Source organism: Lepisma saccharinum, chromosome 2 (genome assembly GCF_977018435.1).
Source record: "Lepisma saccharinum chromosome 2, izLepSacc3.1, whole genome shotgun sequence".
Classification (NCBI taxonomy): domain Eukaryota; kingdom Metazoa; phylum Arthropoda; class Insecta; order Zygentoma; family Lepismatidae; genus Lepisma; species Lepisma saccharinum.
This window is the reverse complement of record NC_139230.1, coordinates 167,288,178-167,301,724: the sequence shown is the minus strand read 5'-3', so window position 1 is coordinate 167,301,724 and position 13,547 is coordinate 167,288,178. Positions and strand designations below refer to the sequence as shown.

The window sequence follows — 13,547 nt, the reverse complement described above, 5'->3', positions numbered from 1 at the left end:
GATTTGAAAAAAAAAGTAATCCCAAGTTGAAAAATGTTTCACTATGCATATGAGGTAAGTACAAATGAAATTAATTTGAAAATAAACAATTTAAATGTGTTTTTGCTATATCTAACTAGTACCAAATTACCACACATGGTCATCTTATTAGCAAGTATGCCATTAATCACAAATATGGTCAATTCAAGAGGGCACTATTATTTTTAGGCCATGATTGTGAAGCGATTTTACAATACCGGGAGTTCCTCCAATTTGTTTCAAATTCGACATACTCACTACTTTTGCTCTCCTAATCACGAATCTGCAGTTAAAATCAGATCATCTGATAAGTATGTGTAAGCAAACTGTAGGTAAGATTTTTATAGTGATTAAATTAAGATTAATGACAAATATCTTTGCATTTTTTGTGGTGTCCTCTTTTTTTGTGATTTGTCCTCCTTTTTCACCATGTCTGTCCTCCTTTTTTAATGTATGCATCTGGTCACCCTAAACTATAGGTCCTTTCCACTCTTATGGCGACCGGTTCTTGTTCTGGCAAGGGAAATGGGAAATACGCCACAGATCAACCAGGCAACAGCAGTGGTGCCAATAGTTCTGAAGTGGCAACAGGAAGTACTATGTGCACCTCGTTCTACTGGCTGCTATGTTTCTTATCATGCTGGATTAGTCGCTTCCCTTGCCAGCATTAGGATCGGTCGCTGTAACAGTAGAAAAGACCTTTAGTAAGCAGTATATAAGACAGACATATAAAAACAAGAACCATTTTATTTTGAGATACAAGTGAACAAAATTTGTAAATTATAAGACATGAACTTTAACACAAGAACAGAACGTACTTTTAGAATGAATGCAATTAATTTTTTTTAACAATTTTGACCTTAACACAATTATAATTAAAGCAGCTTATTCCAAGCTTTAAGGCCTCTTCACTTATTTCACTTTGTTTTCATAGCAATGAATGGAATTTAAATTTCAAATGTTCAGTCTTGAATAGATGCATATAGTACATCATCATCCATCTAAATCATGTAACTGGTATGATTAATAAGTGAAAAGTGGTCATAGGATTTATTTTTTTACCAAACACAATTAGGAACAACAAATAAGTATGAGCATGTATGAAAAATAAACTTAAAAATGATAACATATCTATAATAAGAAACTAAGAAATAATATTAGGAAATTTTACTTTCAGTATGCACTTTCAGAATGGCAATGAAAATTCAAGAAGTTTAACCAATTTAAATTTTCTACTTTTTCTACCTTTTCCCCAAATACCAAATGCGTAAATATGATTGTATGTGTATGACACCATTCAATTCCAGTAACAATTATTCCAAGAAAAGAAAAGTGACACAGATACTGATATTTTATGAATGAGACAATTAGAAATAGAAAAGTAGCAAATAGTAAAAATATTTAACATTTTTAGATACTAATGAACAAAACCAGTAATTTATAAATACTAAAATTTCACCAGTACTTAACAGAATTCACTTTTTAAAAATGGTATACGGTTATGAAAAAAACGTCAACAATTCCAACCCCTGCACCTTCACAACAAAAACTAAGCAAGTTCAAGTTTTCATTCACCGTACAATATCACCATTTATAACTTTGAAAATGAGCTTGTAGATAGTCACTGTCCTAGTTTCTTCTTTAAGTTTTCTGCCAATTTATCCAAGAATGCAAATGTGTCTAGATAGTCAGAACGCTGAACACTGTAAACAAATGTATATATTAGTAAACATAAAACAAAAACCAACTTAACCTTTAGCAGATACCCGGCACACATATGTAACTGCTGAAGATAGCCTGATACATATGTGTACCGGTACAGTCACGGATGCTTCTGGGTTGTAACATTGCTATTAACTTCCAATGGAATCATTACAACCCAGAAGTGTCTGTGATTACACCAAGTGACAGCAATTAAAATGTCATTTTCCCCAGTACTAGAGGTGATACTTCAGTTCTGTCTCTTACATATTAAAGTATGACATACTCAAATTGTAATGCACTACAAGTATTGTATGTTTGTCAAAAGCTGTATTTACTTTATAATCGATTTGAATTTTAAAGAATGGGCTTTTCAAATGTGGATATCAACTTTTAAAAAAAATCATTGAATAACCAATAGTTGTAGAGTTAATGTTCATTTTATTCTGAACAGCATGGCGAGGGTTTTCAGAGAAAGTAAAATTTTGACATGAAATCTCGATATCGGCATAATTAAAAGAAAAGGGTAATTTATGCAAGAAATTCCTTTAGCCAGTGTTTACTGTAAGGTGGGTGGGTAGTTTCGGGGAGGAGAGGAAAGAGTTACTGGTTGGCTAGGTTGAGTCCGGGGGGTATAGTGGCGTGCATGCCTGCTATATAGGCCCTTTCCCATAGCCTGCGGAAAGATGTCGGGGGGGGGGGGGGGGGTAAAAGATGGATGATGGCAACACGGAAGCAGTTATTGAAGGTGGTGTTATGGCTGTTGGTGTGGATGGCAACTGTGAAATCGGAGTTTTGGGTGGAGGAATGGTGATTATTGATCCTTAGGTTCAAGGGGGTGGAGGTTTCGCCTAAGTAGAAGTTGCCGCAGATTTGGCAGATGAGGGTGTAAATTAGGTTGGATGATTGGCAGGTGCTCTTAGGGTGAAGGGTGAACTCACCTGCCACTGTGGGGATCAGGAGGGTGGGGGAGGTGATAAGTATGGGGCAGGTCTTGCATCTGGGTTTGTTGCACCTGTGAGCTGGGGGGAGTGGTGTGGAAGGGGTGGGAGTGTTTCAGACCAAGATGTTTTGAAGGTTGGGGGGGGGGGGGCGATGGAAGACGACCCTTGGTTTATCCCGAAAGATGTCCCTGGTGTCAGGATCACTGTGCAGGATGGGGAGGAGAGAGTGGAGGGTTGGTTTTGGGTTGTTTGGTGCACTTGGGGGAGGTGCCTCTAGTGATTTGTTTGTTGATTAGGGTGAAGTGGAAGCCACGGTTGGTTAGGGCTTGATGCAGGCATAGGTTGTAGTTTTGGCGGGATGAGTTGAGACGCTGGCCTCTGAGAGCAAGGGAAAATGGGATGGCTTTCTTGGTGTGGTAGGGGTGTGAGCTGGAGTAGTGGAGATACTGGAGGTGGTTGGTCGGTTTGATATGTACGGAAGTTTCCTCGTGGTCTCCCGCAATGTGGATGTCCACATCTAGGAAGGTCACTTGGTCTTTGAAGGTCACTTGGTCTTTGGAGTGGAACCAGGTGAATTTGAGGGTAGTGAAGTCCTTCAGTTGGTTGAGGAATGTAGTGAGGGAAGGTTCGCCAGGTGTCCAGAGGAGGAAAATGTCATCTATGAATCTTCGGCAGAGGAGTGGTTTCAGTTGCTGGGAGTCAAGGAATTCCTGTTCCAGCCTGCCCATGAACAGGTTGACATAAGAGAAGGCCATGCGGGTACCCATAGCTGTGCCACGTATCTGCAGGTAATGTTGGTCACCAAAGCAGAAGTTGTTGCAGGTAAGCACAAGGTTGGCTACTTGTATCAAGAAGTGAGTGCTGAGATTGTGGGGTTTGGGTCGGCTGTTAAGGAATGATTCTGTGGTACGGAGGCCATGGGCATGGAGAATATTAGTGTAGAGGGATGTGACATCAACTGTTGTGAGGATGGTGTTAGGTGGTGTTAGGTGGTAGGGATGGTACGTTTTGGGTGATGTTACGGAAGTGGTTGGTGTCACGGAGGTAGGAGGGCAAGGCTTGGACGGGGGGTTGGAGGTGAGAGTCTAGAAAGGCTGATATGCATTCAGTGGGTGAATTGTAGCTGGACACAATGGGTCTCCTGGGGTTGTTCGGTTTGTGATTTTCGGGAGGAGGTAGAAATTGGGGGTGCGGGGGTTGTCAGGTATGAGTGAGGAGATGGTGGAATTGGATAGGCCTTCAGGGGGTCCTCAGGGGAGGACAAAATCCCGAATTTTATCTAGGTGTGTGGTAGATGAATCAACCGTGGTGGGCTTGTAGGTCGATGAATCAGAGTTGGCGGGAGGCTTCCGCCACGTAGTCAGAGGAGTTCATGACTACTGTGGTGGGCCCTTTATCGGCAGGAAGGATTTTGATATCCGGGTTGTTGCAGAGGGATCGGAGGGCTTGGTGCTGGGCTGGGGTTAGATTGTGGTGGAAAGAGGAGTTTTGGAGGTATGTACTGTCGGAAACATTGTTGACAACAGAAGTGATGTATCTTTCGAGGGGGTGGTTGTTGGAAAGGGAGGGGGGATCATGGGGGGATGGGGGCACAGAATTGGAGGAGACTGGGGTGTATGTCTGGAGGATTAGCATTGGAGGGGGGATTCTTGGCCCAAAAATATGTCCACCTAAGTCTGCGGGCGAAAGTTTGTATGTCAAATAGTAGCCGGAAATTGTTAGGGGTGGAGGCTGGGGAGAAGGTAAGACCTTTGGAAAGAATGTCAATTTCGGTGGTTGTGAGGTTGTGGTTGGAGAGGTTCAAGATGGAGGTGCAGTCAGTGGGTGGTTTGGGGTGAGGAATGTCAATATGCTGGGGGCATCTTTTGTGAGAGTGACAGAAATTGACGTGCCTATACTGACCAATACTGATAAGAGTACTGATTAATCTGCCCAATCCCCAATGTGTACAAAAAATGAAATGGAATGTCTGTTTACTAATTCTTCAGACAAATAGTGTGTGGTAATGAAGGACAGGACACAGCCAACACAGAAGATAGAGAAATGGAGGTTCAAAATGTCAGCAATTAACCTAATTCAGAAAAGCAAAAAGCAGGCTTCATTCTAAATATAACTTGTAAATTGGTAGTTTACAGAGCCTTAAAACAATTAAAATAAGTCAAACTCTTGTAAACATTAATTAAGGGGATAATAAAAATCTTGTACATACTTTGACATTCCCTTAATGCATATTGCAAGGTCCTTCGTCATAAAGCCAGCTTCCACAGTCTCAATGCAAACTGCCTCCAACTTCTTGCAGAAATCATCCAATGGTGCATTGCTATCCAACTTAGCACGGTGAAGCAAGCCCCGTGTCCAGGCAAAAATTGATGCTATAATTAAAATTAAAAAAACATAAAAACAATGAGAACTAAGCAAGGAAATATAAAAAAGGACATTAAAAACAGTACTTATGTAAGCGAGTATGTTGTTCCAATATTTCTTACTGTAGAACGACATTTCGGAGATTAACTATCCCCTTCTTCAGGTTCGTATGAAAAAACTAGGTACTTAGCATAGTACCATGTCTAAATGTAATATAAGGATTGTGGACAAGGGTAAGTGTGGATACATTTAAAATATTATATCCTCGCACTAGAGGTATATAAAATGCTCGTCGTTCACTAAAAAAACTTGCACAATAAACCTATTCTCATGTTAAAAAACTAAAAACCCTGCATGTACCTAGTTTTTTCATACGAACCTGAAGAAGGGGATAGTTAATCTCCGAAACGTCGTTCTACAGTAAGAAATATTGGAACAACATACTCACATACATAAGTACAATTTTTAACGTCCTTTTTTATATTCTGGAATTGTGAGTAATACACACCAAACCTACAAAATGCTAAGCAAGGAAATTACAGACTGATACACAATTTTACAATTTACAATTACCAATTCCAAAACCTGGATTACAACATTTTTTCAAACAAGTTCCATTCTTAAGGTAACATTGATGAATGGTGAACTGACACAATAAATGAAGGAAGAAACACAAAGCAACATTAATAGCTTCGCAAGGATTGGAACCTAGGACCCCTAGCTTCACAGCCATGCTATGATAAGCATAAAAGGTATTTTATGATTTAAACAATACCAAAAAAGATGGCCACCTATGATAAAGAGTTGCAGCGTTAGAGAATCACCTATCACAAATAACATGGGATGGATGAAGGAAACACAGCTGTGATTCTGAATACTCATGGTGGTGTATTTTCCAAAGTACCACAGAGTGATCCTAAAGTGTAATAACAGTAATTTTGGTAATTAATAACAAGCCAGTCTCCATGGCAGACTGGCCAGCTTAATGTGCTTGTAGCCAAAAATTCCCAGGTTCAACCTCTGATCAGATATTTATTAGGGCTGAGCCGATACCACTCTGAACCAATACTGATGCCGATACTCTCACCGATACCGATACCAATACTTGTATAATTCCATTTTAAACAAAGGCTAGTTATTACATGGGGCGATGAATATTAAAGGTAAGCCAAGAGCGAGATAATAGTGTCATTCAAAATGTGTTCTTTGTTCCTTGTAACACTTCATACAAAAGGGAAACTGTTAGAGATAATCAAAGCCACATAGGCCACACATGTCAACCCACTTAATGCATTGTCATCCAGGTTTCTGCAAAAGTTTACTTCGATCTTACGTGCATCATAACTCCAGTTTTTCCTGTGTCGATGTCACAATATTTGCCAAAAAAGTTTTTCCGTTGGCTGAGTGACTTCTCCCTCTTTTCCTGTCAGCAAACCTGTGTGTGTGTATGGGGGGGGGGGGCACCATGCCGATTGTTTCAGCCACTGTTTTCTTGCTTGTGTGTGCAAATGGGCTGATTACAGGCGAGGGTGGGGCAACCAGTTCTGGATATATTCTTGAAAATGAACAAAAACTATAGAACAAGTAAAAAAAAAAGTGACCCACCCTTTTCCCAGCCCATTCTCTTGCCACTGGTGTGCATGGCAATGTAATAATTGCAGAATTCAGGTCCTATTTTTTTTTTTAATACTGTTGTCTGCATAGGAAATATTGCCCGTATTATTGTCTGTTGCATGGTAAAACAAGGGTAATTTCTTTCTTCTTTACACTGCTGATATAAGTTCCATCTTTGACAGTTGCGTTATCTTTAAAATAACGGGGATTTTTTTTTCTTCCGCCACCTGTTACTCGAACTTTCAGCCGGTCTCATTGTTCTTACACTGCAGCTGGCGCCAGTGTTTCGTCTAGTGCCTGCAAAGCTGTCCCTTGCAGATAACAGCAATGACTCATCCAGCGCAAAGGAAAAAGTCATTCTTTTGAATCTCGCAAAGCTGTTTTGATTTGATGATAACGAAATTAGATCTCCAGAAATAAAAACAAGAGTTAAAACAACGTCATGTTCTGCACCTTCTGATAAGCAAAACTGTAAATTTTAATTTGCATCTGACAAGAATAAACTTCCTCAACACTCAGAGCAATGTTGGAAGGAAATGCACACAATATAATCGCCGCTTTTCTTAAGAAACATTCGTAGCGGGGTGGGGGGGGGGGGAGGTGTGATCAATGTAGGAATGTACGCTGAGACCGATTAAAAAATACAAAAGGGGAAAACCTTTGGAGCCAGCAAGAGCTATAAATTGATAAACTACTTCATATTTATATACTGTACACATACACAAGTACTTAGCTGTCGAACCAAAAAGAAAACATCAACACAAAATCACTTCATTTCTAAATTACATATTCGGGGGAAGAAAGGAATGCAGCTTGACAGGGAGTGAAGTTTTCGAACTGAGATTATGTGCATGGGAAATACCAATTTGCAGTATCTTCCTGATGTGATCGAAGAAAAAACGTTCCTCAGCTGCAAGTGGTAGGAAACGTTTCGTTACAAATCGACAGTTTGCGCGCACAACCTCGATTGCCGGTTTTTGCGTGTTTTCTACTTAATTTGATGATATTTCACTGTTATTTCGCAAAAAAGCGTTCATTTCATTATAAAGCACACATTTCGCATTACTTTGCGAATAAAACTCATGCATATTTCATCATTGGGGGTGTAGTTACGTGCAGAATGTTCAAAATTGCATTTTTTTTCCTTCACATTTCGCGCATCGCGAAAATTCAATGTCCCTACCTATTGGGTTTGTAGAAGTCTCCTTGCCCTGCTGATGCATACGATAGTGTCGTGTTACGGTTCCATGAGCTGCTTCAGCTTCTACAGTCTTTCCATCTGGACAAATAAGAACAGAGGTCATTAACCCCAGTGAACCTGAAAAACAATTAATGAAAACATTAATAAAAAGAACAGAAAGTATATAATGGTATTGTGCAAAAATACATCGATTTTCTTATGAAGGAAAGCACATTCCTTTTGAATCATCCAGGAAGACTCCAAGAACATTGAATCCAGTTGGTTAGTCAACAACAGTTGAGAAAATTACAATTGATTGATTTGGTGTTTTAAGTCTACTTTATGCACAGTAAAGCTAATCAGGACTGGACCCATAGATAAAATAACCAATAGGAGATTCCTTCTCTCTTAGTTAAATTATGTGGTCCTCACTGGGTCTTTGTCCACTAGCGACATCTATCCATTAGAACAAGAGTTACTTGTATCCCACTGTTTCTCTTTTTCAACGCTAAATGGCAGTCTGTTAAAAAACCACAAACAGGATTTAAAATGTGAATTTTTATTCGATCTATAAGGCCAAATATACTGATATTTTAGCATATTTTAGTTATATTTAACCCACCATTTGTTTATTTATTTAGGGAGTATGAATGATTTATGCATATATATGGATCTGTTGGGAATCGAAATAATTTTTGCTGCTCAGCCGGTTTACAATCTCTCACATGGCAATGAGTTATTTCCACAAATCATACAGTTGACAAACGCAAAATAAATAATTGGGACATGGACAAATACAAGCAAATATAATCACTAGGGCTCGGAAGTTGAAGACCTATAAATTGCCAAAAAAAGACCTATAAAAATACCAAAAAATATAAAAAAAGGACCTAAAAATGAAAAAAAGGACGTATAAATGTGATCCAAATTAGTTAATAACTTCAGTTTTAACCTCTCCAGCCTCTCCCTCTGCACGGCACCTTGAGATCTTTGCAGGCGTGTGCTGTCTGGTCGTATACACCGTGCTGAAAGCTTCAAAACAAGAGAAAGTTGCCACTTTCAGCACAACCTTCCAGACAAGTTATGGTTAAAGGATCTTGTACCGTACCTGCTTCAGTCGTCCAAAAATGTTTTTCTCTCGTTTCAGGGATTGGTTCAAATATATTAATTTCTCTCTTTTTTTATTTCTATACTACAGAAGGGATGTTTAAGAGGTGATGAACTGATGATGATTCGAAGTGAGAATAGGCAGTAAAAGCGTAGTCGAAAGAAGGTGAAGTTTCAAAAGAAAACCGTTAAGACCTAAAAAAGGACCAATAAGCCAAAAAATGCCGAAAAAGGCAAAAAAGGACAAATAAAACGCACCTTTTTCTGGCCTACAATGACCCAAAATGAACATCAGGGTGGCTACAGACAAGCATAAATGAAATTCCCTGACTTTTCCAGGTTTTCCAGGACAAATTTTATATTTTTCCGACAATTGTAAACTAAATCCATGGTTTTACAAATGGAAATAACAAACTCACATACAGATCCAGGTATGGATTGTGTTAAGTACCAATATTATTTTGAGAGAAACAGAGTTCATTTCTCTATGATTTGAAACTGCAAAATAGTGGAGTTGGAAAATTATTACAATTCACAAGCTAGGGAGAATTTATTACAGGATTTTTTTCACATGCAGGCAGTTTTCAACAAAAGAAAATTGATTATTTTAAAAGTTGTGACTAAATGAGATTTGAGTGAAGTGCCATTGATGAAAAAAGAAATTTAGTAATTTATCAATGAAAAAAGAAATTTAGTAATTTATCAATGAAAAAAGAAATTTAGTAATTTATCAATCTCATTAGACTTTCTCATTATTATATGTTGATATTTCCACTGAGATTCAGATCCCTCTGTTTGCAAGACCCATTAGTGCAGACTCATTTCTCGATGCATTAACACTTGTATCATACTTCTCTTTTCTCTGTAAATGAAACAACTTAACCTTTGCACATATGAGCGAGATTTAGATGGGGCAAATTCGTGACTTATTCGATGCACACATGGCAACACATAGTATCTGCTTGGCACCAAATCTCCTAAAATCCCTTAAACCTGATTCTCGGGAGTAAATGTTCTGAAAGTGAAACAATGGAATTGTACAAAACAAAGTGTTATGTTTCCTTACATTATCAATGGAACTTCTCCTTCAGTGCAAACATTCACAGCATACAGTATATCCATGTACTGTGAAATTGACAACACACAGCTATACCATTATTGCTGGCGAAAAGGGTATTTACGTATTGTATTAAAAATTTAAGGCAAGAAATCTATAGGCAAGAATCTGCTGCAATCGCAGCACAGTCACATTAGGTCAGTGCTAGGAGAAAGATGGTATGTACGGTAATCAGATTTTTGCATGCTCAGAAGCGGGACATCAGCATAGAGCCACTATGCGTTTGTGAGATCGAAACTTGAATATGCCTCAGTTGTTTGGGACCCTCTAGTCAAGAAAGAAATAGACAAAATAGAGAAACTTGAAAATAAATTTTTGAGGTATCTGTTACTTAAACTCAGTGGTGAATATTCCAAAGTTCACCTCGGGTAACATGTTGCGTGAAATGTTGAGTGTTCCACCACTCGAAAAAAGAAGACAACATGCATCGACAGACTTTCTTATCCAAACTTGTCAACGGAAAAATAGATCTACTCTCACAACTAAACTTTTATGTTCCAAACGCTATTTTAAGACCCAGAATAATTTCTTTAAAATCTCACATGGAAGAGCCAACATGGCAGAAATGTCTAGTAATAACCCTAGTATCCATTTTTCCAGATTTAAAAGTCATTATATTCTGTGAACACTGTATATAAACAGGACATAATGAAGGTTATGTTCATAATTTCACTGTCGTATGTTTATCTCTGTGTCTTATATGTGCAATTTATTACTCAATATATTTATTACACTACTACTATTTACATGTATATAATCTGATTATCTCTGTATAACTTATTACAAATATAAGTGTATGAAATCAGTCATGTTTATAAGTATGTTGTAGATTGAAATGTCGTATCTCTCACTAGATTTAATATTCTTTTTGTATTACTTTCTTGTTTACATAATACTCTGTGAACACTGTAATTGGGCATGTGCCTGTGTGTTCGAAATAAATAAATAAATAAGGCTAACCGGGACTGAACCTACAGTTTAAAGTGGGATCCGAACAACTATGTGCCTCCACACAGTATCAAACTCGGGACACCTTGATTTGCCTTCAAGTCAACGACGCTACCACATTTTATTATATTTTTTTCTAAAAGAAAGACCACTATGTGACAGCCTTCCCTACACTATCATATCATACATATCAATTTCTCTTAATTCTCATTTATCATCAGGACAGATGAACACAAACATCCAAGTCCTAGCCGGCTCCGTTTAGGCATGTGATTTTTGTCAGATGTCGCAGTCTGAAGACATTCAACAAAAAAATAATTCCATAAGAGTGCATGCATGTGATTTTTGTCATATGCTGTAGTGAAACATTTTGTCAAAGTTCGACATTAATCGGACAGCGATATCCGCAAAAAAAATTGCAAGCATCAATGCAGACTAAATGTTTGTCTGACAAATGCTGTACCACGACATTCAACAAATTTTAGGGTTGCAACATTTCCTTATTTGTTTCCATGGTCCCTCAGAATGTCCGACAACTATAAGACAGGGGCACAGTGGTGGTGTGCACCTAACCCACAATACTCTCCATCTGTTGACAGCTCTGTCCCCTTACTACTCCCATACATACAACAAAAACATAAAAATTCAATGTTTTTCATGTAATATTTTGAGGCTTATCAATTTTTCTCTGCCCCTCTGGAAATTTCTCCCTCCCCCCTTCCCCATTACCATCACTGGTGTTTGGCACCGTGGTTGTGCTGTGCATAAAAGAGACTTAAAAGTTGATGACAAGACTTGACAAGATTTCCTGTTCCAATGCAGTACTTCATAACGACATCTGAAAAAAAATGTCAATGAACACAAAAATTCCCTGACCTCTTCCAGATTTCCAGGTCTGTCGCAAAACTCCAAAGGACAAGTCTCAAAAAGGTTGTAGATCATAAGGTCAGGTTGCTAAAAGAACGGGTCTCAAAAAAGCTGTGTAGCATAAGGATAGGTCAATAAAAGAAAGGGTCGCCAAATGACAGGCCATTAAAAGAAAGGGTCGCCATAGGACAGGCCCTTAAAAGAAAGGGCTCTTAACAAAAAGGGAAGCACTAGAACAGGCCACTACAAGAATGTGTCGCCAGAAGACAAGTCTCCAAAACAATGTTGTAGCTTATGGACAGATTGCAAAAATACTGTGTAGAATAAGAACAGGTTGCTAAAAGAATGGGACGCCAAAGGACAAGTCTCAAAAAGACTGTAACACAAGGACAGGTTGCTAAAAGAATGGGTCCTGAATGGACAAGTCCCAAAAACCACTTTCTAGCATAGGGACAGGTCACTAAACGAACGAGATGCCAAAAGAAAAGTCTAAAAATACTATGTAGCATATGGACAGATCGCTAAAAGAATGGGTGGCCAAAGGACAAATCTCAAAAACACTTTGTACCATATGGACAGGTCATAAAAATAGTCGGTAGAATAAAGACACGTTACTAAAAGAACGGGTCGCCAAAGGTAAAGGTAAAGTAAAAAAGACTTTGTACCATATAGACAGGTTGCAAAGAAACTGGGTCACCGAAAGACAGGCCATTAAAAGAATGGGTCATAATAGGACAGACCTTTAAAACAACTGGTCGCCATAGGACAGGCCGATAAAAGAACATGTCATAGTAGGACAGGCCAATAAAAGAACGGGTCGCCGGAGGACAGGCCGTAAAAAGAACAGGTCGCCGTAGGACATACCGTTAAAAAACAGGTTGCCTTAGGACATACCATTAATAGAACGGGTCGCAGTGGGACATACCGTTAAAAGAACGGGTCGCAGTAGGACATACCGTTAAAAGAACGGGTCGCAGTAGGACATACCGTTAAAATAACAGGTTGCACTAGGACAGACCATTAAAATAACGGGTCGCCGTAGGACCATTAAAATAAAAGTTCGCCGTAGGACAGTTAAAATAATGGGTCACCGTAGGACGAGACGCTACAAGAACATGTCGGCAAAAGAAAAGTCTCAAGAAGACTGTGTAGCATAAGGACAGGTAGCTAAAAGAATGGGTCGCCAAAGCACAAGTCTCCAAAACCATGTTGTAGCTTATGGATGGATCATAAAAATTGTCGGTAGTATAAAGACATGTTGCTAAAAAAATGGGTCGCCAAAGGACAATTCTCAGAAAGAATGTGTAGCATATGGAAAGGCTGCAAATAGATCGGGTAGCATAAGGACAGGTTCCTAAAAGAACGTGTTACCAAAGGATAAGTCTCAAAAACACTTTGTACCATATGGACAGGTCGTAAAAAGACTGAATAGCATGTGGACAGATTGCTAACACAATGGGTGGCCAAAGTTAAAGACTCAAAAACACTTTGTACCATATGGACAGGTCGTAAAAAGACTGGATAGCATGTGGACAGATTGCTAAGACAATGGGTGGACAAAGTTCAAGTCTCAAAAACACTTTGTACCATATGGACAGGTCATAAAAATAGTTTTGCTTTGCTTTGTTGTTTTAAGTCCACTTCATGCACAGTAAGGCTAATTGGGACTGGATCTACAGTTTAAAGT

General features: G+C 38.8%; 1 protein-coding gene across 1 annotated transcript in view; it reads right to left on the bottom strand.

Moving 5' to 3' along the window:
* Positions 1-747: 747 nt before the first annotated feature.
* The window catches only part of Idh (isocitrate dehydrogenase [NADP] cytoplasmic), a 60,412-nt gene continuing 47,612 nt past the window's right edge, over positions 748-13,547 (bottom strand). Inside the window, exons 8-10 of the mRNA XM_083117671.1 lie at positions 7,825-7,959; positions 4,873-5,035; positions 748-1,721 (exon numbers count right to left, since the gene is read on the bottom strand). Of these exons, the coding sequence (XP_082973797.1) occupies positions 1,640-1,721; positions 4,873-5,035; positions 7,825-7,959 (380 nt within the window). The 3' untranslated portion in view covers positions 748-1,639. The remainder of the gene's footprint in view (positions 1,722-4,872; positions 5,036-7,824; positions 7,960-13,547) is intronic.